The following is a 27,577-nucleotide window of genomic DNA, read 5'->3' as shown; positions in this document are numbered from 1 at the left end:
CACGGGGAGAACATGCAAACTCCACGCAGAAAGATCCCGGTGCCCCCACCGGGATGCGAACCGGCAACCTTCTTGCTGCGAGGCAACAGTGCTACCAACTGCGCCACCCTGCAGCCCATATTCAAACCAATATAAAATAATATTTTGCAATGTTTTTTTTCCAACTTTCCAATTTATTGACAATGCAATGCACAATATATTGTTCTATTCTTCAGTATTGAACTAAATTTGAGACCAAAGTGAAGCACTTCAAATGCCCTTAATAAACAATCAAAATTGTAACTTCCCCATAACCTATTTCTACCCAACAAGTATCATATTTATAGATACTTTCACAATCAGCACCCATCCATCCATTATCTATACACCGCTTAATCCTCATTAGGGTCGTGGGGGGCTGGAGCCTATCCCAGCTGACTTAGGGTGAAGGCAGGGGACACCCTGGACAGGTCGCCAGTCTATCGCAGGGCCACACTTTAGAGACAGACAACCAAGCACACTCACATTCACACCTACGGACAATTTAGAATCACCAATTGGCCTCAACATGTTTTTGGACTTGTGGGAAGAAGCCGGACAACCTGGAGAGAACCCACGCTGCACGGGGAGAACATGCAAACTCCAGGCAGAAAGATTCCGGTGCCCCCACCGGGACGCGAACCGGCTCACAGTCAGCAGATTCTGAAAAATAAATGACCGTTTGAGCTCACATGGGTAATAAAGGCATTGTTAAGATTTTCTGTATTACCAGCTGCCTGTCTGGTCCCTGTAGATGTCTCGGCTTCGCACATGCTCTGTGCAGGCCACAGACTGGCAAGTAAATGTCATCTTATCCTGCTGCCGTGTCTGTCAGCACAGTACTTTCACTCCTGGTCTGCTTTCACTGTACACTGTCCTTCCCTTTTATGGTCTACGTGGCACTCAGGCTGATTGCAGAATGGTTCTTTCTGGCTTGCCCTCTATTTGGAAGTGAATTCTGTGTTTTATTAATACAGTTTTTAAGCACCTCTTCTAGTGCCTGTGATTTTAAACCTCCAGTTTGACATGGCACTGTGCAAGGAGATTCTCTCCACCCATTAAAAACATTGTCATTAATGAATCAGAATTGGGGTACTTGCTGCTAGACTTTGGCGGTGCCTTAATTTGTAGCTGCATGATTTTCCATTAATGGAGCCCAAAGACAGTGGGAAGTAAATTCTCCAGAAATGCTCTGCCAAGTCCGCCCACTGTGGTTGGCATATCTCAGGAGTAACTGTGAAAGAAAGTGCAAAAAGTATAACCAAGACTTAATACATTGTTTCCACACAGCTTTATTTGGTATCTGTAATTCAACACAATGAACTACAGGTCTTTTAGTTTTGGTGAAAACGTCAACACAGTAATTGGAGAGAGGTGATTTTTATCACCATTTTCAAATAATTAAAAAGGTTGTGGTGTTGTTTCCCATCTTGGTAGCCAATTTTCTTCACCTCACACAACTTAAGTTCTTGTATTAAGTAAAATGTATATATATACAGTATATTAAATAAAATGCAAGTTGGATTTAAGGGTGAACATGAGCTTATCTTTCCACAGAGGCGACCTGTGTCACACAGATGTCAGTCCTGATGGCCTGTTGGAAGCAAAACAACTTTGTGGACAACCTGTGCTCTAATGAGATCAACACCTTCTATATCTGTGTAGCGAAGGCTCAGGTATGCACATGCTTCTACATCTTCACACATCTATATCACAGATGTATATCAGAAAGCCAAAATGTATTTTTATACATAAAAATGACACTGAATGTGTTTTAAATGTAATATCACAGTCCTCTGTGTAGGGTTGTCTGAAATAGGTCAAATGCAGATAGAACCTTTTTATCTGAAGTACTTACTTTCTGCTTGGAATTATAAAGTTCTACCTTGAAAAACAAAGAATTTTAAAGCATAAAATTATAATTGTAATGGAATGTCTACATGTATGAGAAAGTTAAACTTCATGCTTTTTATTACATTTGTAGAAGATTTATTGTTTGTTTTAGGACAAATTATCTGTTTTAAATTAATTTTGTCCAGTGCAGGCGTCAGTTTTAGGTTTGATATTTTACACATTATTCCAGGAACCGTTAGTTTAAGTTTCATTAGGGTTAGCTTTAACTACTTATTAAGTACTTTTCCTAAGTAAACGTACTTAGTTACATTCCACTAATAATGACTAAGAAAATAGAAAATCCAATTTAAAAAGAGAGAGAGAAAAGAATACCTTTTTAGAACTGTAACATTTTAATTGCACTGATTTTTTTTTAAATTTTGTGATACAGTGTGTTTTTATGCCAAGTTTTAGGGTTTTCAACTGCCTTATTGTCCAATATTACAATGTCATGTCTCAGAAATATGAGTAGTTATTAAAAGTCTGGTCAGGATCTAAATTCCTGAACTTTTTTTTATGTGTGTAGACTTTAGTAATGGCTTGGATCAACTAATAATCACATGTTTAAATTCAGTTCCTGACTATGTTAAGTGTGGCAAAGTTGAAATGAAACCACAGTAAACTGACTAATTTTTACATTTTAAAACATGGCTGACTGGACCGTCACTCAGTGCAACAATATAAAACCTGCCAACTTGTCAGTCAGGATCAAGATAGTTTTTTGGCAATAAAAACAACTGATGTGCTGTTTTAAAGACTTTCTGTTCTCATTTTACCTCCACAACTTTAACAGACCACAGACTGTGAGCCTTTACTGCTTAGTCATTGAGGTTTACTGTCCAGTAGTTGTCACTGACTGTTACTGGGGAAACATAGCTCTGAGTTTGTCCTAACAATATTTAATTATTAGGACAATAATTTTTTGTTTTTTAATCTTAATTTAATAAATCTAATTTGCATTAGACTAATCTAAGAGCAGAATGAAGACTGGCTTAACTCTCGAGAGAAACCTAAAGTCTCTGTCATTTCCTCTTTGAAGAGACGTCCTAGGACCAGGGCAAAGTGTGTACTCAGGACAGAAAAAACTGGACTGAGCAAGAATATGGACCAGTCACCCCATCATTTAGCTGTCTGTCATTCCTGACCTCATCCAGAGCTTCTGCTTGGTGAAGACAGAAGACCATTCTGGGCTGCCAGTGTGTCCTCGTTGTACTTTAAAAAACACATTATTTATTGAAACATATTTGTAACAAAGTCTCTTCATCCTTCACAGGCAGCTATGAAGAATAAATCTGAACAGAGGAACATCCAGAGTGGACCACTGCCACCAAAACAAGCCACAGGCTTGCTAAAGCGATACCCCAACCTGTGCTCTGAGATCTAAGAAAGAAACTGTTTAATGCATTTGCTATACAGGCTCAAAATGTGCAGGATAACAGAATCGCCTTTTGACTAAGTTCTGGAAGTGGGTTTCATCATGTTAAGGTGGTCAGAGTTGTCAACTACAGCATGACTCAAAAACATGGTGCCATATTTATTTCAATAAAAGATAAATAAAGCAAGAGGTAGACTACTGAAAACAGTGATTTCAACACAAACACAACAACATTCTGTGACAGACTGTATTTAAAGCACAATGTGTTTTACAGTTGGAAATATCAGGAAACTTTCCCTTCATCTCCTGGATTGATTCTGATGTCTTTTTGGCTCAATCCAATTTGGCACTCTGGCTTCATTCAGTGCAGCGGTTTCATTAGTGGATGTGATGGAATTATTCTTCTTGGATTTCATGGTTCCTGGCCAGAAGTTTACTATTACCCTGAAGACTAGGAATGCCTTGTCATTTCTGTGGAAATTGGGATTAATAAATACATGTTGGAATGAAATCAACACCACAGTTAGACAGTCTGACATAGATTATCAATAAACAAAGCCCAGCGTGGTCAATGAGGACATTCCTAAATGTATTAAACAGTTGTTGATCCATTTATTCTTTTGTTTCTTTTTCTGATTGTGCCCAGTGTTTCTGTCTGTCATGTTGCAACTCTTGACTACAAAAATTAAAGATTTGTGAGTCCTGTTTCTGTACACATTGTCCCACAATGCACTCTACAAAGTAAATTTTGTGGAGCTGCCAACCGCTACAAAAAAGATGACAGTGGCATTGAACAATGCAAGATTAATGCCTATATGTCTTTACACATGCTGTATTTATTTTTTACATCTGGATATATGGATAGATAAACAAACTCAATTGTTAATGCATGCCATGCCATTTGTGTTAACAGTATAAATCTAGCTGAATTGTTCTATTTTTCCATCGACACAGACTCTTAACATCAGCATTCTACCATGGATGGAGATATTAACACCTTAAACATTCTGTTGTCTTCGAGTAAAGGTTGGTTGCAGTGTTTTTGTGTGATTTTTGAAAACGTGTTTGCAGCAGGCCACAGTTTTCACTCTGCATATAAGAGCATTTTGTTAGAGGTGTTGATTGTAAAAGGTCTAGTGTTGAATGACTGTTAATGGATGCACAATAGTGCAGCTCATTAGAATATTGCATTGGACACTCTATCAGGTAAGTTTCTAAACTACAAAAGATCAGTCTGTAGCCCAGGCTTTCTGTTAAAATGTGTCATAAGTATGACATAATTAAGGTTATATGTGCAAAGTGGCAGTATTTATACAACTCTTTTATGTGACATGCTTTAGGTCCAGTGGTCATGTGCTGTACCTCTTGAGTGGCAGGTTAATTCTCTGCCTGACGAAGCTCTCCCACTGCCACATAAGAAATGCACAACTGTTTCTAAAGGCCTGACTCCTGTCCTCATCACTAGGGAACAGATCACGATCTGTAGCATTTATAGAGTGACAATTTAAGAAGCTTTTACAGGTCTTACCTTGGAATGATTTTTCAGGTAGTGAATTTGAACAAATTTATACCTGATGTGCTGAAATGTGCAGTAACTCAGGTATGGTTCAGGAGGTGACATGTTGACCAACAGCAAAATTAAAACAGCTCATGTTACAAATAAAATACAATTATTGTAATACCTCAGAAGTATAATTTCCTGCTAATGCTTATGTACATGGTTTTACTCAAGAATAATTCAGAACACAGGATATTTACCTGTAATGATGGGTGGTGGTTGTTGTAATATTTCCTGAATACCTGAGCATTTCTTCCCGTGCTGGCACCGAGACACTAACGCTATGATGCTGTTAACTCAGCTGAAGCAGTCTTTCTTTGCCAGTTGAATAGATTAGATCTGTACGATCCAACAAGGGTCTCTTCTTTCACAATAATCTAGATTTCAAAACAAATCGTACAAAGGCTGTCTCAAGGTTGATGTGATTTCGAATAAGAACTCAAGTATCCTTCTTACATTTTCCCTTTTTGTGAAGTCATCAGTGCGTGGCTAGTATGCACTGATATCCCCAACCTCTGAAAATCAAGCATCTATAAATAGACTGGGTGGACTGTTCCTTTCATGCTTCATCCCTTCTTGATGACCTCTCTCCCCTTTAATTTTTTCTTACAGTTCCTGGTTAAACTCAGTGTTTCCCACAATTAGTTTATTTCTGGCAGAAATACTGACAATTTGTTAGCGATGTTGTAAGTGTGGCTGTGGGTTCATGTGTTGTTGGAGGGACAGGAAGGATCTTGTGCTATGTTTGTACCCACCATTGTCAGACTGGCATTTCTGCCGCGTCCTTGTTTATCTGTTCGTCATTATAAAGAGCCATTTCCCCACCCTGCTTATCATTTCCTCCTAAATAATTAGACGGCAGAGAAAAATTCCCCACAGCCTGCAGCAATCGCTTACTGTTGCTTGTCTTCCTGCTGCTCATTCACTGCCCCACACCAAATTGAATAAGTTTTGCTTTTACCTCGTTATCTATGTAAACACTATCCTAAATTAGTAAAAGTATGCAATTAAACTGAAGTTAACCAATCACATAAGTAGAAGTCTTACAATAGGCACAATGTTGGTCACTACACTTTGGGCTTGAAGTCTACAAGTTTCTCACAGAAAGTCTGGATTACAAAGTGGAGGTATGGAGTGATGACATTAGTACTTTAGAACTTGACTAACCAGTGTGTCTTGGCCACTGATGCTTTGATTGTGATCACTCATTCTATTCAGAGCCCAGCAACTTAATGAAAGTAGAGTACTAAACATATGCTTTTATATGCAGGTGTGTGACGGGACATAAGGTCCATCCTTCTGAGGGAACCGTCTCCTGAGGTGTTAAGTTTCTCCAGACGTACACCTCGATAAAACTATTGCAGCCTAACACAACAGCCAAGTTTAAAACTGACAAGAGGTGTTGATTGAACTGGGTTATTTGAAGGGCTGTGGTTTAGGGTGAGCTTGAACTGCATTATGTCACATAGCGATGTGTTTTTTCAATACTGTATTTATTCTACTCTAAGAGACAAACATAAGGCAGACAAAATAAATCACCACTGTCAACACTGGAGTCAACACCACTCTGAAACAGTTTTAACTAAATCTGAACTTCATAAACTTCACAAAGGAAGATCTATTGCAGGGCTGTTGTATTAGACTTAGTACTATAATTGTTTTTTTAGGCCTACCTCACAGACTGGATTGACTTAACATATGTCCCCTGTCAAATAAAGGAAGAGCTGAATGGCTGCATTCTTAAATTTAGAATTTCTAATTTTGAGTGGTTATCAAGTATTAAGTAAAGAATCACTGGTTTGAAATCATTTTTTTGTTTTTGTGTTTTGTTTTTTTATTATTTTGTCAACTCCAGTCTGAAAAGGTCAGAGTCCTAGAACTTAATGATTAAGTTTTGTGTATTTTACTAAAAAGATCCAGTATTAGTATCAGTATTGCTGTCCAGTACAGTGGATACGTGTCCAGTAACTACATTAGTTTTCTCCTCTGATTCCATAACAGAGGAGTTGATAACTGAAGGCTCCGCCTCCCATTCTGCTTCTGAAAACTCTGGAACCACAAGTAGAATTGCAGTGTGAAAGTGAAGGGCTCTGTTAGGATGTTACGGTACAATAAGGTCTTTAAGATAAATTGGAGCTGGTCATTGAGAGTTTCATATGTGAGAAGCAGGAGTTTAAATTCTGTCCTGGATTTAACAGAAAGCCAATGAAGAGAAGCTAATACTGGAGAAATATGATCTCTCTTACTGGTTCCTGTCAGAACCCTGGCTGTAGCATTTTGGATCAGCTGAAGATTTTTAAGAGAGTTATTGGGACATCCTGATAATAAGGAATTACAATAGTTCAGTCTAGAAGTTATAAATGCATGGACTAGTTTCTCAGCATCACTCGGGGACAGAATGTTCCTGATTTTTACAATATCATGTAGATGAAAGAAGGCTGTCCTACAAACGTGTTTTATAAGTTTATTGAATGACATGTCCTGGTCAAAAATAACTCCAAGGTTCTTTACAGTAGAACTGGAGGCCAAGGCAATGCCATCTAGAGGAGCTGTCTGGTTCGATTGTGCATTTCTGAGGTGTTTAGGGCCAAATACAGTAACTTCAGTTTTGTCCAAATTTTTCCTTTAAACCAGTTCCTTTGAGCCCAATTAAACATTCCAGTCTCTGTAATAAGATGCTGTGATCCACTGTATCCCTGAGATCCAGTAGAGCAAGTACAGAAACTAGTCCACTGTCCAAAGCTATAAGATCATTAGTGACCGTCACCAGTGCTGTCTCTGTACTGTGATTCATTCTAACACCTGATTGAAACTCTTCAGACAAACCATTTCTATGCAGAAAATCACATAATTGGCTGCAACAGCTATTTCAAGAATTTTAGAAATAAAAGGGAGGTTGGATATGAGCCTATAATTTGCTACACCACCTGGATCCAGAGTAGGCTTTTTGCGTAGTGATTTTATTATAGCTACTTTAAAAACCTGTGGTACGTAGCTTGTTAATATAGAGAAGTTGATGATATTTAATACTGCAGTATTTATTAGAGGAAAGATTTCCTTGAACAGTCTAGTTGGGATTGGATCTAACAGACATGTTGCTGGTTTAGAAGAATTTACTATGGACGTGAGTTCTGAGAGATTTACAGCAGAGAAGCAGTCTAAATATAAATCTGGTCCTATGGATGCATCCAGAGCTGTAGCACGTAATACGACAGCTGTCGTTTTCTCTGTAATAGTCAAAGTTGTATTTGTAAAGAAGGTCATAAAATCTTCACTGCTGAGAACTATAGGAACACAAGACTCCACAGAGCTGTTACTCTTTGTCAGTCTGGCTACAGTGCTGAACAGAAACCTGGGGTTGTTCTTGTTTTCCTCAATTAGAGATAAATAATATTTTACTTAGTATTAATACTTCTTGTTTTGCAGACAGCTTTTAAATGCCTTTAAACTGTCTTTCCAGGCTAAGTGAAATTCCTCTGAACTGGTGGGATTGTGCTGCCTGTCCAGTCTTTGTGAAGTCTGCTTTAAGATGTGCATTTGTGACTTATACCATGGAGCTACTCTCCTGTGATTCATCACCTTCTTTTTCAGAGAAGCAGCAACGTCTAGTGCTGTATGCAGTAGGGCAGCAGTCCTATGGACAAGATCATCTAATCTAAATCATCTAAATCTCCCCAATATCTGTCAGTTTAAGACAAACTGTTGAGAAATGTAACGATTAGTTCTTTACAAAGGTTCTAGTGTCAGTTATTGATATGAGAGCGCCGTACCTCAGGCTCCTCCCTGTCGGACACACCTTCAGGCTGCTGGGATATCACTGGGCTGCACGGACCGAGAAAGCACTGTAGGCCGAGTAGAAACTCTGTGGAAGAGATTCAAGCACGAGTGTGTGTTTGTGTCTGTGTGTGGCAGAGAGAGAGAGAGAGAGAGAGAGAGAGAGGGAGGGAGGTCGGTCTGTCAGAGCGCGTCATTTTGCGCTCCGGAGTGCAGCACAGCGCGTCTGGAGCTGCGTCTGGCGGCCACAGGGCGTGGTGACCGGGGTGTGTGGACGGCTGGACGGAGATGGTTCCCTCAGCATTATGGACCGGAGGAAAGCCGTGCCCGGGTCTGTCCGCTGCTGTCTGCTGCTGGTCCTGGCTGTGTGCGCAGAGGTGAGCAGGCTGGTGTTCCGACGTGTCGGCGGGCTGGGCTTTGTCACGGATCTGCTGTAGGCTGCAGCCAACTGCTCCACTGTGGCACTGTACAGCACACTGAAGTTTCCTGAAAATAACTTTGATTCGATTTCAGTGCCTCCATTTTCCTCTGCAGTTGCAAAATTAATGTAACCTTTCCGGAACAATTATTGGAGACGTTTCAGCTTGTATCTATAAACTGAAAGACTGGTCCTATAATAGAGAACACACAGTGCCTTCAAATGTCAAAGCAGAGGTCCAGACCACGCTGAGCCTCTCCTGAGCTGCTGTCTTTCCCACCAACAGAAGGACAGAGACAGTACAGGACCGTTTTGTTTTTGAAACTCTAAAATCCGTTTAGTATTTGAGCCTCAATCAATAGATTTGATTGCCAGACGACCTGTGCTGCATAAATAAGCTGATTAAAAACTGTTGCCATCAGATGCTTGAGCTGAACAGCAGCTTGCTCTTAGTGTGTCCTCTCATACCATCCATCATCTGAAGAACTGCAGACAAGGAAATGAACAAAATGTAATTAGTCAGAATGAAAACTCTAAGTGTCAGTTTTGACTGCCAGCTTTAAAGCATGTAGGGTTTTAATGTCCGGCTGTTGTATGAAGAGTGTACGACATTAAGCTTTGTTTTTTTTGTTTTTTAACCTCCTTAGTGGTGGGAGCTGTTGACGGGGTCAGGGCTCTGCACTGTGTACCAATTTCAACTGCCTCTAATTCAGCAAATTCAAATAGAGAATCAGGAAGTTGAGCTCACAGTGGTAGCTTCAGTTGAGCTGCAGTGTACCCTAGTACAAATAAAACACAACACAAGAGCTCCAAACACTGCTGTCTGTCTGTTGTTCCTGTCTTTTTAATAGGTTGTTAATCTGTTTGATGCATATTATCAGCAGGTCAAAGTCTACACTCCTTTTGATTGGTCTCTGTAGATAGGTGTAAAAGGCAAACACACAGCTCATAACAGCGCTTTCAGGTAATCCTGATCGAAGTGTTTTACTACAGGATTTTCTGAACTTATACTCCCCGTAAACTCTGACCAAAGCCGAATGAAATGAATTCAACTAAAAAGGAAAAAGTACACAAACAGGGCAAACTTAAAGCAATACCTGTTCCTGTTTTCTCTTCTATGGAAGGTGCCATTTAACAAAAGAAGAAGCTCAAAGAACACAGAAAAGTTACCTAGTTATTTATATTTGCTTTTAATAAAACTATTTTTTGGTGTGAGGGCCCTCTGGTGGCCATGTGGCTCCAAGCAGCTGTTCAGTTTGCTAATGCCTTAGCAGGGCCATGGATTTGTCTAGCATATGAAATGTATGTGTTGTGTGTATGTTAGTCATGTTTGTGAATTAAATTATTGGAAAACACATCCACGTCCACGCAGCCAACCTATCTGTGGTCGCTTTATAAAATGCATTAGGACAACAGAATAGAAATCTTGTGCTATAATAATTACCACATGTCATTTGCTTCATGACTTCTCTTCACATTGTGTATTTGTTCCATGATGTGTGCTTTTCTTCCACAGGTCTCTGAACGGGGACACTTAGAAGGTAAGGGTCATCTTAAAGTCTGTGCAGGTCTTTCTTTGGGGGAATGTATAAATCTCAGAATCGGAATCAGCAAGCTTTTTATTGCCAAGTGAGCTTGCACACACAAGGAATTTGCCGTGGTGAATGAGGCTGGAACATCACAATAACATGACAAGAATAAATATAGAAGTCAGCTAGAGAAGCCATAGTTAGAACGCTACTGAAAGATGTGATGTTCTAACTATTGTAAAATCATTGCTTGGGCCTTAAAAGCAGTAAGTGACTGACATGTTGGGCTCTGATAAAGGCCTGCATGTTGTTACAGAGATTCAGCTTTACTTCCAAGCAAGTCTGATTCCCATGTGGATGTTGACCTGAATTAAATACTGCATGAATGTGAACTGGACTGCCTTTTTTGTGTAATATTAACATGGTGTCACTCTTCCTTCATCTGCAGTCAAAAAACATTGTCTATTAATCAGCGCCAAAGCCCTTTGGCGCTTTAACAAAGGCAGCCATTGCCTCAGCTAATTTTGTGAAATTATGTGTGGTGGCTGCGTAGTTGAAATCTTTCTTACACTGGTGTTCAAAGAAAGTCCATTACCTCTTGTAATTGTTGTCCAAAACAGTATATGACAATAATTCTTACAGATTGTATCAGATCAGATGTGTAAATGATGATGTGATGTTGTATTGTTTTTGTATCAGCTGTTACGTTCAGGTTACCACGCTTAGCAAAGGCTGCAGTCATTACATTCTTGTGTCAGAATGGTGCCTAACCAACGTTTCATTTTTTTTTCTATTTCCAATGATAAACTGAAGCAACTTGATGACTTTGATGACATTTCAGCCATAAATATAGTGTTTACCAAAACTGCTGGACAAAGTTTGCAATGCTCCTTTTGTAAAATGAACTAGACGAATGTCAAACATCAGGTAGCATTGCCGTAGCTCCTAATAAATATCTTTAGTTTGTATGTCTCTTTGTAATGCTGCCCAATGAAGGTCACACACTGTGCCCCTTTCAGCAAATTAACTAAAGTCTTATATGTCCCCCAAATGAGCTGCTGCTGTTCTGTGTTCTCCTGTGTCTGACTGATAGCTCTGCCTTGTGCTGGATGACCATTGTTTAGGTGTTGCATAAAACCTCGATTGAATTTCTACTGGTTTCTGGAATGGCAGAAGTAAGCATCTTTGTATCTTAACAGCTTTTATTTTACACCTCCAAGTTTAGAGCAACCACACAACACAAAGAAATATTTTTTCACCATATGAGACCTTTAATATAACACCAACATGAAAAAAGAAATTTCTGAGCTGTGCGCTTCCTTTGAACACCAGCGTATAGAATACAGATCAGATGTAGAGGCAGACATCAGTCTATGCTATTTTGCTCAGTGGTTTTGTCGATGGGTGCTGCACTGCTGTAGTGGGAAACAGCTGGCATCCAGGTTTCTATCTTGTGAGGTACTGATATCAGAAATTGAACTCAAACTGGATTTAAGCATTTTTGGTTTGTTGTTCTAGTGTGGTGCTATACTGCAGAGCATACTGTGTGTTGTCATTTTTGAAGAGCACATTTTCTATTATAAATGTGGAATAGAAGTAGCCATCTTCTTTTTTATTCATACGAACATAATCTTTGGCATTAAAATGTATTGTGCCAGACATTTGTTTATATTCCAGTTGTATTAGTTGTGATTTAAGTTATTGTCTTACATGACCCAACTATGAGTGCTTCACACAAAACGGTATGTTTGGTATAAAGCAAACACCACAACAGAAGGAGCTCATCTGTAGCACCATCCCTGTTGGATTCAATCAGACAGTAAGCTGGGTCACAAAGCTACAACTAGAGAGGAATAGCTTTCAAACAACAGTGTTAATGCCCAGAGCATCTCAGTCAGAGTCCAGTCCCTAATCCAACTCAGAATCTATCTGTCAACACATATATTTAGGGATCAGCCATACATTTTTTTTAATTTTTTTATTTTTCGGGCCGATACCGATGCCAATTTTTTGTAATCAAGAAAGGCCTGTAACCAATATTTGGAAACGATGCACATTGAATGTAATGTTTTAACAGCATGTGATAGCAGAGAACCTGTGATTCACAACCAGGCTTCCTCATTAATAAATGTGACTGTAACTGAATATGTAAAACAGGACTAGGAGTGATTTAGTTATTCCTCTGTTTATGTGGGATGGACTGACATCCATCAGTCGTCTCCTGCAGTTACGTCTGCTGTTCTCTGTTTTCTTAGTCTTTCACTGTTCTGTCACATTTATTGCCCACTAAGGTCCAGAACTTAACACATTATTAATTCCTGTTTTCCAGACTCCGTTTCAGGTTGATCTGTGGCTGCCTCCTAACTTAGCCGCTAGCCGTTAGCGTAGCCTTAGCCACTGTGAGAGAAGATAATTTCCTGGTTTGTGGCAACGGTTTGTGTTTCTTGTTCAGTTTTTGCAGTCTCTGCTTAGGAGACATTTCTGAGTCCACGGAGTGACGACAGACAGAGAGAGGAGGCTGCATCAGGCCTGAAGTAGTGCACTTAATTTATCGATTATCGGCCCATAAACATACTGATACTGATACCAACTTAAGGGAAATTGTAATAATACACATATGATATCCCATAATTCATAAAGTCCTTTACCATACCCAATCAATCTACTCTAATTCAGTTTTCAGCCTACAGTAGTTCCTTTATTCTCCTTTGGTCTGTGTGGTTTGCTGTTTTTTCCCTCTACCAGCAGTGTATGGTCTCAGTTAAAGCAGTGGAGTGCCTGTAGATTACCTGATTTTCATGCTTAATAAATTGCAGAAATTCTGCTTTTTTTCTTTCTTTCTTTCTTTCTTTTTTGCATGCTGCTGTGTTGGCAGGTGTCTACTTGTGCCAATGCTGATAAACTGACCATAGAATTCTGATTAAATCAGGGAGGGTTGTTGTGTCACATACAGTCCTCATGAATTAGTTTAATACATCAGTTTTGTGTCTTTCCTGCAGTTTGGTGACCACATTGTGTTATTAAAAAAACCACCTGCCCATCAGATGAATGCGTCATGTTTGACATGGACTACAATTTTATACTTTTATACATTTGTTTTTTACTAATGACTGCAGAAGAACCTAACCTGAGCCACAGCTCCGAAGCTGGTTCTGTTCTTACTGCTGAAATATTAAATATGAAAACTTGCAGGCAGTTTATGACAATCCCAGAAAGGGGTGGTGGAGCTAGTTATACCTTCCTGAATGCCCTCTGGTCCATAGGCTGTGGTGGGATCATGGCAGTATTAGGAGCCACTGCCACTGTTTTTCATTTACTGTTGACTCTTTTCAGAGTTTTAAAATACTCATTTGTGAATTAAATGTGACACGTCAGGCCTGGAGTAAATTTTCTAAATAATTCTCCAATCTGCTCTTATCTGTTGCACTCAAATTTGAGAAGCTCAGTATTTTAAGTGATTGTAACTTCACAATAACGATCACTCTAAATTCCTTTCAGAATCTTTTAACCTCATGCAAAAATGTTTCTGGTCCCACATACTGTACAACTATAGGCCTTGATCTTTATTTTACACTTGGCTGGACTCTAAACTCCATGCATATGGCTAACTTTCTGATCACAAAGCAGTTCTATAGGCATTGTTTACTCCAGTGAAACACATTATAGAGTCTTGCATCTTTGATGACGACTCTGCAGCTTATCAGCTCTCTTCTCTGATATGTTCCTAAGTTTTCCAGTTTTATTGACTCCGCTAACTGGTTCAGTGATTCAGGCTTCGAAGCTCTTGTAAGGAATATAGAAGGCCGAGTATGTATGTATGTATGTACATATGTATTAATTATTATTGTTGTTTTCGTTATATCAGAAATACCAACATGTACTTATTATCAAAATGAAAGTACACATGGCTTTGAATGGCCCCATTCTCAATGTTTGGTTGTTGCATATTACATTACATTATACATTATTATTGATTGGCTTCACGTGTCTAATACAACAGTATGCCATGTGGCACTATCTGCTTATTTGTTCTGTGTGTGAAGGAGAACATCCCATCCATCATAAACTTGAATATTCATCTTTAAATAACATAACATTTTCCTCTTGGCAGAGAGGTCTGTTACGAGGTCTGGGTGAAATTGTGTAGAAAGACTTTTTTGAAGCACAGAGCAGTGAGTCCCTTAACCTGCATTCCTCTTTACGTAGCTTTACCATTGTTACTCTTCTTCTATTAAACTGTGTCTGATACATATTCTGTTCCAGCTAGTTGCTGAAACCATACATTATAATGCTTACACTGAGTGAATTACTCAAGTAAAGCCTTGTTCTTTTTTATTTCATCATTCTATTTAAAGATTCTTTGTCTGTTGCATTATTTTAGACACATTTCACCCCACACATTTCTGGCAAATCTTGTTTCGAACCAAAGTATTGGACAGACAATAGGACTGCCCCACTGTTGGTACTTTGTGTAAAATCCTTCATGGAGAGAAAATGTATTTTTAAAGTGTTACTTATCCAACCAAATGAATACTAAAGTAGCATAATGTTTCCCTTTGTAGATCTGGTTTTCTTGATTTTTTTCAATAACTCTTTCTTATGTGTCGAAGCACATTGTTGCTGTTCATGTAATGTGGTTCAGTTATTAAAGATTATATGACTGACTGAGTAATTTTCTGCTTCTGCAGTGCCACTGTCCTGTTCAGAGGGCTTTACAGAACTGGGCTACTACAATGGCTCAGTTTCCCACACAGACTCAGGCTCTCCATGCCTGAAGTGGACTGACTTCCCAGACTACATGCAGCAATATCCGAGCCGAGGTCTGGGAGATCACAGCTTCTGCCGGAACCCAGACCGAGAGACCAATCCCTGGTGCTTCTTCAGGCAGAGCTCTGGTGCCATTGGCTGGGCCTATTGCGACTGCCAGCAGGGTGAGTTGTGGGAGGGCAACAGGTATCTGAGGATGGATGGATGAATGGATAGACGGACGGGTGGATGGATTGATATCACCAGTTGTTTCTTGATTCAGACAAGGCTGTATTAACCTTACAATGAACTAGGAAATTGTTTGCCTGTTAACCCTCTGTTCCTCCTTCTCTGTGCAGTGTGTACAGTTTTTTAGTGCTAAAATGCTAAGTTTCCCCATAAATATAATTTATTCATACTGACAGTCTTCCTTGTTGGAAATCTTCTTGTTGTCTGCAGGAGCAGCCAGATTGGTGGGGGGATCATCAGGCAACAATGGGCGTCTGGAGATCTACCTGAATGGCAAATGGGGGGCAGTATGTGACTCACACTGGACCGATCGAGATGCCAGCGTCATATGCAGACAGCTTGGACTGAGGTTTGGACCGTTTATATTGTAACGTATGTCATGTATGACATGTAGCGATGACTTGTCGAACTTGTGATTGTGATCAGCAATGACAAATCTACAACCGATGAATTTCCAATTTCATTGCAGTTTTAGTTAAAAACAGTCCCATCTTCAGGGCCGACATAAGGATTTGAATTGGTGTAGAAATGTCAGACTTGGTTTGCACTCTGAACTACATAGACGTGTGATTGCAACTTTGCTGTTGATCAGTAAGGCTATAATTCCCAATGCTCCAGAAGGTTCCAGACAGCTTCTCTGATTGAGAGTAAAGTAATACACAAAACACATTTTTGCGACCACACACACCATTCCATTCAAATTGAAGGAACTTAACTGCTCACATGTTCCCATTTAGATGGCTATAAAAATTGTTACATTTTATTTTCACAGTGTTTTGATTGGTTTAGTCCAGTAATAAAATCTAGAAACATTTGTAGAAACATTTTATCACTGAAAGGTGCTTCAGAGTATATTTATTTAAAGTCATGAAAAAAATTATTAGACCACCCTTGTTTTCTTCAATTTCTCGTTCATTTTAATGCCTGGTACCACTAAAGGTATGTTACCTGAAGAATACAATGAACACAACAAAAAATGGAGCTGATTACATAATACTTTATGTCCTATTTAACATGCTTAAGCTTAATTGTGTTCCCAGGGTATATGAGAGGCCATTTCATGTCATAAGCAGTACTGTACATGCAAAGGCCTAGAGTGGTTTCCTGCTTGCATTCAAGCTGTAGCACAACTCAGAAGATTTCAGCTCTCACATAATGCCTAAAACATTATGTGAAGCCACAAAGGCAGCCATCTTGGCACTGCTGGAAATTGGCATGAGTGAGAGACAGGTAGCAAAAAAACTGAAGATCTCCAAGACAGCCGTTCATTACACCAAGAAAAAACAAGTCCAACATGGTACTACCAAATGGCTAGCTGGTCGTGGCAGAAAGTGTCTTTCTAGCTCACGAGATGACCGTGTACTCATCTGTTCCTGTCTCAGGAATCATAGTTAGACCTCCAGGGGCCTTAAAAATGAGTGGGCACTGTCGTGAAATGTGACTTGTTTGGCAAGGAAAGTTCGAAACCGACTTCTTGAAGCTGGTCTGAAGTCACACAGGGCACGGAAGAAGCCCTTCATCAACTAAAGGCAGAGGAAAGCCTGGTTACTCTTTGCTGGGGATCACATGGATTGGACTGTTGATGACTGGGCTAAGGTTCTCTTCAGTGATGAACCCAATTTTCAGTTGATGCCCAGTCCAGCCAACTTGCTGGTTAGGAGGAAGCCTGGAGAAACCTACAAACCAGACTGTCTTGCCCCTACAGTAAAATATGGGGGTGGATCAGTGACCATCTGGGCTTGATTCAGTACGGGTAGAACAGGGCAAATTAAATTGTGTGAAGGGCGAATGAACCAGGTATGTACAGGGCTACTCTTGAAAACAGTCTTCTTCCATCAGCTGGAAAACTCTTTCCTGCCTCCAGTGACTGGATTTTCCAACAAGACAATGCCCCTTGCCACACAGCAAGGTCAGTTAAACCCTGGATGGAAAACCAGAACATTGGAATCATGCCTTGGCCTGCTCAATCACCTGATCTAAATCCAATTGAAAACCTGTGGAAAATCATCAAAAGCAAAATGGAGAACCACAAGCCCAAAAACAAAGCAAATTTGTTTGAATTTGTGCAACAGGAATGGACTGCTGTGACAGCAGAACAATGTCAGAAGCTGGTGGAGAACATGCCAAGACGCATGGCTGCAGTCATCAAAAACAATGGTTGTGCAAATAAGTACTAACTCCTGTGTGTGTCATGTGACTAAAGCAGACAGAAAAGAAAACATGGAATGCCTAAAAGCACTGTTTTTGGCAGTACAATAGCTATTGATGTAAGAACTTAAGTAAGTTTGGTTATTATCAGAAAACCATGGAAAATAGCTAGATATCAGCTCTTAAATTAAACTCTTATGAGATATTTTGTGTACGTCAGTTAGACTGGTGAGCACAAACCCCTCTCTTATACTACTTAGTTTCCTTCATTTTGACATCTACAGCATCTAGTCATAGCAGAGCGAGTAGACCACTGAACTATTTTCTATTTCTTCTACTTTGAGTTACCTCATAATATGTCCTAACCTGTGTGGTTCGGGCATATAGCTCATAGGTGTACATTGTGTCTGCTGTGAGCTGTTAAATCGATGGCTGGCCAGCAAGGCAAAAGACATATTTCTTGTCTACCTCTACTGCTGCTCGCCATTAAAGGCAAAATGCCAAAAAATATCTTTAGACCACTCTAATACACCAAGTTACAAGCATATATTATTCTCAACGTGACTTACAGTGGAAACCAGAGCTGTACACAGAGAAATTGCCAACGAGTTACAAAACTATACTAAAAAAATGACTTTACAGTTTAAATGGTGTCATCAGGAAAACCATTGAAAATTTCAGCTAACCTTTTGAAGAAATTGTGATGTTCGGTTGTATTATAATTTTTTGGTGATTTCCAAATAATTCTCTAAAAAAACAGTATTTTTATAGGGTCACTGTCTCATGAAAGTTTCAGCAACTCCTCAAGGAAAGAGTTTAGAGTTTAAATTTGATGGAATATACAATAAGCTGTGATGTATGTGTATACAATTTGTTATTATTCTATTCTACAGTTATTGGGAAAATTTACAAAGTACAAATGGTTTGTCATCATTTGGTCATAGTTAAAAACAAGAGCATTTGTTGCAATGAGTACAATGCTACCTGTATTTTTAAAAATGTAGCCAAACAGTAATATTAGTTTCAACCCAGGATACCACTGTAACATTTAGGGAACCTGTAGACAACATTTAACATGTTACTGTGTTTGGGTCAGATCACATTTTATAATGGATTGAATGCATTTTGTGTAACTTGTTATTGTTCTAAATTGTATGTAACTTGTGCAAATTCATTACAGTTAATTTTGCTCAGCTGAGTCTCATTACTGTTTTGGCACATTCAGACACCAGTGCCCTACTTACAGGAATAGATGTCTATTAACTCCAAGTTGTGGCTGCTTTGACCAGGTTGTTGCAAACAAAGTCTCTTTTGACCACTGTGGAGTTTGACAGCAGCTGTAAATCTTGTTGAGGCACACACCTATATGGAGGCCACAGGGTTTATCTATACTGCAAAAACATGTCTTTGTTGGAAGTATACAGAACAATATCAGTTAGTATAGAAAAATGCGCATTAGTTCATTTAAATTGTCATAGAAACAGATCCAATAGATCCTAATTGGATGTGCCCTGTAAGCAAGACTTACTCACCACCAAAAAAAAAACCAACTGATATTTAACTTAGATAAGTAAAAATATATTCATCCTAAAAATCTATGTATGTAGTATGTGGCTGAATTTGTCAGTGGTATATGGATGGAAATTTTTACGTGTTTAATAGTGCACTGTTATACATTGTCATGAAAATGAATGGGAGGTTCATGGATTATTATTTAAATGTCGCTAACGTATGAGAAACTTCTTGAATATATATGGCAAAAACACCCTTTCCTTCTTTACATCACAACAAATTTGTTCGTTGTCATTAGTATAAAAATTCTGCAACACATATACTACTGGATTTATGTCATTATTATTATTGTTGTTGTTGTTGTTGTTGTTGAGCACTTGTAATAAGTCACTTTCCCCACAGGGCTCAACAAAACTTTCTGATTCTGATTCTGGTCCTTGTGACCAGGCCTTATAGAGATTTCATTTCACATGATTACAGCACTGACACTGCACCTTATACACCTTTGAAAAACAATCTTGTTAGTGGGTTAAGACCGTGTTTCCTATTTCATCTGAGCAATTTGTCATTGAAATTCTTCTTTTTTTCCCCAAAATTTAAACACTTGAGGTTTTTTTTTAAAGACATTTCCACTTCCCTTGTATGGTGTGTAAAGGAGGAGAGTCTCTGTGTGTGTGCTCTTCATGCAGTGACATTGGTACGGCGCTCCAGCATTCCTACTTTGGTCCAGGTTCCCTCTTCCACTATGAGCGTTTAGGCTGCCGTGGTAATGAGAATTCCCTTCTAGAGTGCCAGAGCAAGAAGTTTGTCACCAGTGACTGTAACCATGGCAATGAAGCGGGGGTGATTTGTGCTGAACCTGAAGGTGAGATCTCGGTGTCACCTCAGATTATATAAGCAAAAAGCATTTGCACTGTTGGGAATACGCAGTCACTGTGCTAGGATGTTATGTCGTTAGCAGTGGTTTCTTTCAGAATTCATTTCAAAACACTAATTCCTATACACATTAACATTCACTCAGCTCCTGGTAATATATTAAAAGTAAAATTAACCAGTCACTATCCACAACTGACTTGGTGTTGACTACAGTGCTTACTGGTTCACCATGTTGTATGTCGCTGTTGCACTAAAAAATTTGCATTTTTAAAAACTCACCCTGTTGTGGTTGTACGTCAGTTATTGATTTAGATGTTGCTTTACATTTCGTTTCTCAGGCACTGGGATCCCTTTGAGACTTGTGGGAGGCTTGGAGGACTTTGAGGGCCGTATCGAGGTGTACCATAACGGCAGATGGGGAACCGTTTGTGATGACCAATGGGATGATACTGATGCTGAGGTGGTGTGCCGACAGCTGGGTTTGGGGTAAGCTATGCTCCTGATACACAAAGATTGTCAGGATCAACTCTGGTCTCAAATCCTTTCACTATGAAAGTCTGAATGAATACAGAAATAGTAAGAAGGCATGTAGACAACCTGCCTGCAAGCACGCATTCGCTTTGTTCGTTTGTCTATTTCAATATATAGTGATAAAAAATACTCTGAACGCAGTGTGTAATAAATAGGATGGATAAAATAAAATATTTCATGATGACTACCACCATAATTGATCCAGGTTTACATAAGCTGAACTGTGTCCAGATCAGTAGTGAAAGAAGAACTTAGATCCTTTGATCAAAGAAACACTGTAAATCCATAAGTAAAGGTCGCCACTCACAATTCTATCGACAGAATCACAGTCAGTTACATACTATGAATAAAATGGACAAATTAATTTATATGTAACATTGTCTATATTTATATAATGTCATGTGTGCACTACATATATATAAATCACAGTCTGATATATGAAATCAAACTGAATATATGGAATGAAAGTCTGAATATTTATAATGAAACTCTGAATATATATATAATGAATCTCTATGGGTTTCCATAGAGATGACGGCGCACATAGATGCAGTGGCCCTTTCAGGAAACAGCGAGAGGGAAAGTTTTGAGTATTTTGTCCATCCTAGACGTTCATTCCACAAAACTTACAGCCAAGAGACTTTGCTGAACATCAGGGCAATGAACATTGCTAAAATTGCAGTGATTGGTTGGGATTTGGACATACTACACCAACACGGAGTCCGATCGGAGACTACGCCGGCAGCTACCTGAGAGAGAAGAAAGCACAAGCGGTACAAACATAAACAACGGAGGACGAGAGCTGGGATCCATGCTAGGCTAAAGGCTAACCCCTCCAGTAGGGGTGCGCAATATGATATTAGATCGTGAACGATTAGAACATGTAGACGATCTGCCAAAGTGAGGAGATCGTATGGATCGTTTAGGTCACATTCTATAAATTGCAGTTCTATGCTGATGCACCAACACACCAGATGTATTACGTCATCAATCTGACCAACCAATCATAACGAATTACGGGCAGTAGCACAATTTCTTACCTGCCTCCTTGTTTGTGTGTATAGCTTAAATGCATGGAGAGCCATGGCTGAAAGCCAAATGGAGGAGTTGGTCTCTAAAAAAAACTCCATTTCCGTTATGTGGAATTGTTTTGGCTTTTCCTCAAATTGTCTATCCCAGAAGTTCATTCCGCAAAACTTACAGCCGGGAGACTTTGCTAAACATCAGGGCAATGAACGTCGCTAAAATTGCGGTGCTCGGTTTTGATTTGGACATACTACACCAACACTGAGTCCAATCGGAGACTACACCGGCAGTTAACTGAGAGAGAAGGAAGCACAAACGCTATGAACATAAACAACAGAGGAGGAAGAGAGCCAGGATCCATTCTAGGCTAAAGGCTAACCCCTCCAGACCAGCAGGACCGTCACTCCTGCTCTCCAATGTCCGCTCTCTCCACAACAAACTGGACGAGCTACGTTTGCTGGGAGAGACCCTCAGAGAATGGAAAGACTGCAATGTGTTTCCTTTTACAGAAACATGGCTCTATGACAACATCCCAGACACACATACAGCTGGAGCTGACGACATCGTTCTGGGTGGACAGAGAGACAGCTAGCTCTGGGCAGCATCTGTGGCTTCACCATCGTCACACTGTCATGTGTGTCTTTGTGTCCCTGAAGACCTACCAGGACCTGAAGAGGTTCGCCATGTTCCACATGATGGCGGCGCGCATGGATGCAGCAGCCCCTTCAGGAGGCAGCGAGAGTGAACGTTTAGTGTCTTGCCTATCCCAGACGTGCATTCTGCAGACGTACTAATTAAATGATCCTGAAGAAACGCTCTCTCATCTTGCCTGTACTACTGTGTATGTTGTACTGTGTACAACCATACAGCTAGAGAGGACGGCATCGTTCCAGGCGGACAGACAGGCAGCTAGCTCTGAACTTTTCCAGAGCTGCTGCAGGAGTAGGTCACTGAACATTGTCAGGGACTCCTCACACCCTCTCCATAAACCTCCTTTGTTTACGTTTGTATCACTTGCGCTTCCTTCTCTCTCGGGTAACTGCTGGCATAGTTTCCGATTGGACTCCGTGTTGGTGTAGTATGTCCAAATCACAACTGATCGCCGCATTTTTAGCGACGTTCATTGCCCTGATGTTCAGCAAAGTCTCTCGGCTGTACGTTTTGTGGAATGAACATCTGGAATAGACAACACATTCAAAACTTTCACTCTCACTGTCTCCTGAAGGAGCCGCTGCGTCTGTGCGCACCGCCATCTCTAAGGAAACCCATAGAGATTCATTATATATATTCAGAGTTCCATTATATATATTCAGACTTTCATTCCATATATTTAGACTGTTTATATATATATATATATACACACACATATATATGAGAATTCTCCATAACAATGTATTGCAGTAATAAATACTCATTATATAGAGTGCTTTTTTTCATACTTTCTGTTTATGGTGCATTAGGGCCACCACAAGAAGACCATTCAGGGTTTTAAAATGCAGCTCTGTGATCAAGTCCAAGTGACTGCAGTGTCAAAACAAGTTCTGCTAAACTACACCTAAACAAGGTGTAATGGAGAAAACTTTTGTGTCACTGGGCTAGTTGTTTTTTTCCAATCTTGCTGACACAGTGTTTTTGGCATTGATTTCTATAAATATAAAAAATAGTATAACAATAAACAATATCCTTAGGTAGTAACGAACTGTTACTCTAGCTACTCTAGTTATGCACTAAACATGGCAACTTTACAACTGTGTTTTAGTGTTGCTTTTCATGTGTTGCACAAATAAGATGTTGTTTGTTCTGATCAACAGGGGCGTGGCCAAAGCATGGACATGGGCTCACTTTGGCCAGGGTTTTGGTCCCATCTTGCTAGATGGGGTTCAGTGCACAGGCAATGAACTTTCTCTGGAGGAATGTCCTCATAGCAACTGGGGGCAACATAACTGTGACCACACAGAAGATGCAGGGGTATCTTGCAATTCATACACAGGTGAGAGCGAATGAAAGAAACACCTACTAACTGACACATGCATATTAGACAGCACTGTAGTTTTTCTTTTGGGAAACAACTAACCTTTGATCAAACCAATATGAAATGATAAAGATAATTCTAGTTGTAGTTCACAAGTTCTATAAGCAGGAATCCTTTGAAAGTTGTAATATCTAAAAGTGCATACTAAGTGCCAAGAGCTTCAGAGATGCACTCCCCAAAGCATGTAATCCAGCATGATATCAGAATGTTCCTGTGTGGCTGCAGATGGTGCAGTTCGTCTAGTGGGAGCAGAGAGTCACCAGGAGGGTCGTGTGGAGATTTACTACCAGGGACAATGGGGCTCTGTCTGTGATGACAACTGGACAGAACTCAACGCCCAGGTAGTGTGTCGACAGCTGGGCTTCAGGTCAGTGCATTATTACGTCTGAGTCACCATGCCTCTATACCTTAGCAGCTTGTGAATTGTACTATCCTGTGGTCTCTTGTGTGCTGCCTTGTTTGCAGATGATCATTCTTACAAAGCACTAATAGTTCCCTTTTTTGAAGTATAAATGAAAATATATATTTTTTAAAACCCACCAAGGTTGGGGAACATACTCACAATTCATAGAGTCAGGTGAATAACTATAGTCCTGCCTTGTATGTAGCTATGGTAGCAGCCAGCTAAACAAGGGAAACCAGATGCCCGTCTCCCTAACCTGCAATTTCTGGGGGGTCCGTTTTGGCTTTGACACTTCTCATCATTTGATCATGGTGGTTAAAGGAGCAGCAGTTTTACTCGTTCCTGCTTAATTCCTACTCACTGGGTCCCTCTGAACTACTTTAGGATGTATTCACATCACCCTAAAATAAGCAAGAAATGTACACAGAATGAATAAACCAGCTTTAATCGTTCATAAAAAAAGGTCATTTTTGTTATTGCTTAATTTCGTTACTTTAACCTGTTTCACAGATAATACAATAAGAAGCAGAAACATTTCAAATATTTATCAAATACAATTTGTCAGTGGCAGAACAATTCAGTGTGTCATTTGAATGTATATTTTGAAGTGAGATCCATTAATATAATTTCCATTCTTTTAAAAAAAATATGCCACAAATTATTCCTACAAATTACGCAACACTCTTCTCATAACCAAGATTATTGCATTATGAATGTAGAAAACAAAATATCAGTACATGCAGCTGCAGATTATTACTAAATGAAATTTTAAAAGTTCACAATTTAAATGTGATGTGCAGGTTACTAATCAATTTGCATGTGCATGTTAGGCTAATTATTTCAGGGAAACATGCAGAGTTATGTTGGAGGACATTACTACACCACTGTAGAAACATGCACTCTTATTATTTGTACATCACACAATCTGTGCAAATACAAACACCAAAGCATACAGAGCAGTTAAACCTGCAGATTGGCATCTAAATCAGTTGTGCCACTGTCATCAGAAAATAATACTGCTTCAGATGATAGTTTTAGAGGAAAGGAGGTCTCTCTAAAACAATCACATTTTTCTGTCTTTTTTTTATTAATGTTTTACAGGAGAAGGACTAAGACACAAATACAGGAAACAAGGCAACATTCAAGACAACTAAATACACATAACCAACACATTGGGAACTTGCTATTTTGTTTGCTCTAGATATTCACAGCAAACTATATGGCCAATGGGTCCATTTGTTATATATTATATCAAACACAGAAGTGAAAGTCTTGTCAATAGATAGTGGTTGAGGAAAGGTCATGTAATGACCTCATTCGACAGAGTTTGAGTGAATAGCATGAATATGTTTAGTACTTTTAATGCTAAATTTACCCATTATGTCAGTGTCATTTGCTGAATTGCTTTACAAGCTTTGAAATGCACGTGGAGCCAGAACAAAATCAAAGAAGCGGAGGGAAAAAAATAAAAATACTTACCACATATCGTAATCGTTACAGTGGCAAAAAAAAAAAAACGAGGCCAGAGTGTGAGACAGACAGAGCAGCCATCTAACGTGACAGTCAAAAAATCTAACACATGGTTACATATCCACTGTCTATTTCACCAAACTAAAATCAACCTGTAGAGGTTGGTGCAAATGAAAGCATCCTGACACAAACCTTGCACATGGTTTCATATTACCAATCAAATCATTTTAAGACAATCAAACATTGAATGTGTTTATTGGGTTATAATGAACAGACTCAATTTCGCCTGCATTTGCTATATTCTTAGTATTTTGCGTCATAAGATCCTGTAAGAGTGGTGCTGTCAGTACATAGTAATACAGGGTTTCTATGTGTTTTCCACCAAAGTTCTTAATGTTGAGAAAGCATGCATGCAGCTTTAAGTCCATAGAAAACCCAGTTTGCAATCTACACAAATTTAATCAAACCTCATTAATTCTGTCCCATAAAAATTACTATCCATACAGAGATGGCACACATTTCTGAAGTTATGCCTTGTCCACAGGGGCAGAGCAGTGGTGGCTCCTGATGGTGTGTATGAAGAAGGTCATGGGCTGATCTTGCTGGATGAGGTGCAGTGTCAGGGAACAGAGGCCAGTTTGCTGGGCTGCATCCATTCTGAATGGGGCCAACATGACTGCTCACACAGTGAGGATGTAGGCGTCCACTGTGAGAGGGAAAGCGATACCAAGACGATTCCAAGCATTTCCCCTTTTACTGGTAAGTACTCACATTGGTGGCCAAGCCAGCTGACAGTCTTGGCTGGGCAAGATAATCTTCCTGATGTTGTACAGGGCGAATCGACACAGCCGAGCAACAGAGGCTACATGAGCCTTGAAGGTTAGTTGGTCATCAATCATGACATCCAAGTTTCTGGAAGATTTTGTGGATTTGAGTTGGGTTGAATCAAGCTTGATGTTGATTTCTTGTTGTAGAGAGGGACTGGGATAGCAAGGAGCTCAGTCTTAGAGAGCTTGAATTGAAGGTGGCATGTTTTCACCCATGTCGAGATGTCTGCAAGGCATGATGAGATCCAGGCGAGACCGTGTGGTCCTCAGGGGGGAATGACAGGAAGAGCTGGATATCATCAGCATAGCAATGGTATGAGAAACCATGGGCCTGGATTATTGCACTGAGTGAGGTTGTGTGTATTGAGAAGAGAAGGGGACCAAGCACTGACCCTTGAGCAACCCCTGTGGAAAGGTTGTGTGGTTCGGACACTTCTTCCCTCCAGGATACTCCGAAGTATCTTCCTGAGGGGTAGGACACAAACCAAACCAACCTACTTCAAAGGAGAACAGCAAGCATGATAGGCAAAATAAGGCCTTTTTTGAGCTGCTATACATTATCGAGTCCCTATCATTTTTTTTCCTGTCCATTGTGTGATGTGGAATATGTCAAATAGTATGGGAATGCCCTGCCCTCTGCATCTGCTTGCCCTCTCTGAGAATGGCGTTGGTTTTGCTATTGTATGTACCATGTTCACTCTGTCAGAGTCGGTCATTTTTGTTGCACATAATGCAGGATCGCTAAAATTTGGGCCCCCTCCTGTTCCACTGTGACTCTCTCTCCGTCTCTCTCTCTCTCTCTCCCTCTTTTCTCTCACCGGTAGCCTGGTTCTGACCCTCTGCTCCGGGGCAGCAGGCTCCTCCCGCATTACTCTATCTGTCACCTGAGTACAGCTGGATCTCTCTCCTCTCTGTCTCATTCTTCCTGACGGAGCTACCAAACTCAACTGTTTCTGTCTAAGACAACGTGTTGTGTCAGGCTTTTATATTTAATGGATGTTAACATTAGAGCTGGCCAGTTAGGTTACATTACGAGGCTGGTAAACGTTTGGTGTGCTGTTTCTTACCTTGCTCTACGTTGACTTTACTAGTCCCAGCTTTGCCGTCACCACCTTTTTAAAAAAAATTTTATTGAGTAAATCTCTGAGGCCTGTATTTTCTTCTTCTCTTCTTTTCTTTTCTTTTCTTTTCT

At 39.8% G+C, this 27,577-nt stretch overlaps 2 protein-coding genes across 2 annotated transcripts in view; both read left to right on the top strand.

Annotated features, from left to right (window-relative positions):
* Positions 1–4,325, top strand: part of chchd1 (coiled-coil-helix-coiled-coil-helix domain containing 1) — a 5,500-nt gene extending 1,175 nt beyond the window's left edge. Inside the window, exons 2-3 of the mRNA XM_008281521.1 lie at positions 1,576–1,694; positions 3,185–4,325. Of these exons, the coding sequence (XP_008279743.1) occupies positions 1,576–1,694; positions 3,185–3,295 (230 nt within the window). The 3' untranslated portion in view covers positions 3,296–4,325. The remainder of the gene's footprint in view (positions 1–1,575; positions 1,695–3,184) is intronic.
* A 4,481-nt stretch (positions 4,326–8,806) lies between these two features.
* Positions 8,807–27,577, top strand: part of LOC103357113 (neurotrypsin) — a 25,541-nt gene continuing 6,770 nt past the window's right edge. Inside the window, exons 1-9 of the mRNA XM_008281520.1 lie at positions 8,807–8,995; positions 10,553–10,577; positions 15,254–15,496; positions 15,771–15,909; positions 19,910–20,085; positions 20,435–20,582; positions 23,465–23,643; positions 23,911–24,052; positions 26,103–26,317. Coding sequence (XP_008279742.1) covers positions 8,924–8,995; positions 10,553–10,577; positions 15,254–15,496; positions 15,771–15,909; positions 19,910–20,085; positions 20,435–20,582; positions 23,465–23,643; positions 23,911–24,052; positions 26,103–26,317 — 1,339 coding nt within the window. The 5' untranslated portion in view covers positions 8,807–8,923. The remainder of the gene's footprint in view (positions 8,996–10,552; positions 10,578–15,253; positions 15,497–15,770; positions 15,910–19,909; positions 20,086–20,434; positions 20,583–23,464; positions 23,644–23,910; positions 24,053–26,102; positions 26,318–27,577) is intronic.

The sequence above is a fragment of the Stegastes partitus genome, unplaced genomic scaffold, assembly GCF_000690725.1.
Source record: "Stegastes partitus isolate 25-593 unplaced genomic scaffold, Stegastes_partitus-1.0.2 Scaffold235, whole genome shotgun sequence".
Taxonomy (NCBI): Eukaryota; Metazoa; Chordata; class Actinopteri; family Pomacentridae; genus Stegastes; species Stegastes partitus.
The sequence above is the reverse complement of the archived record's forward strand: the minus strand, read 5'-3'. Positions and strand labels throughout refer to the sequence as shown.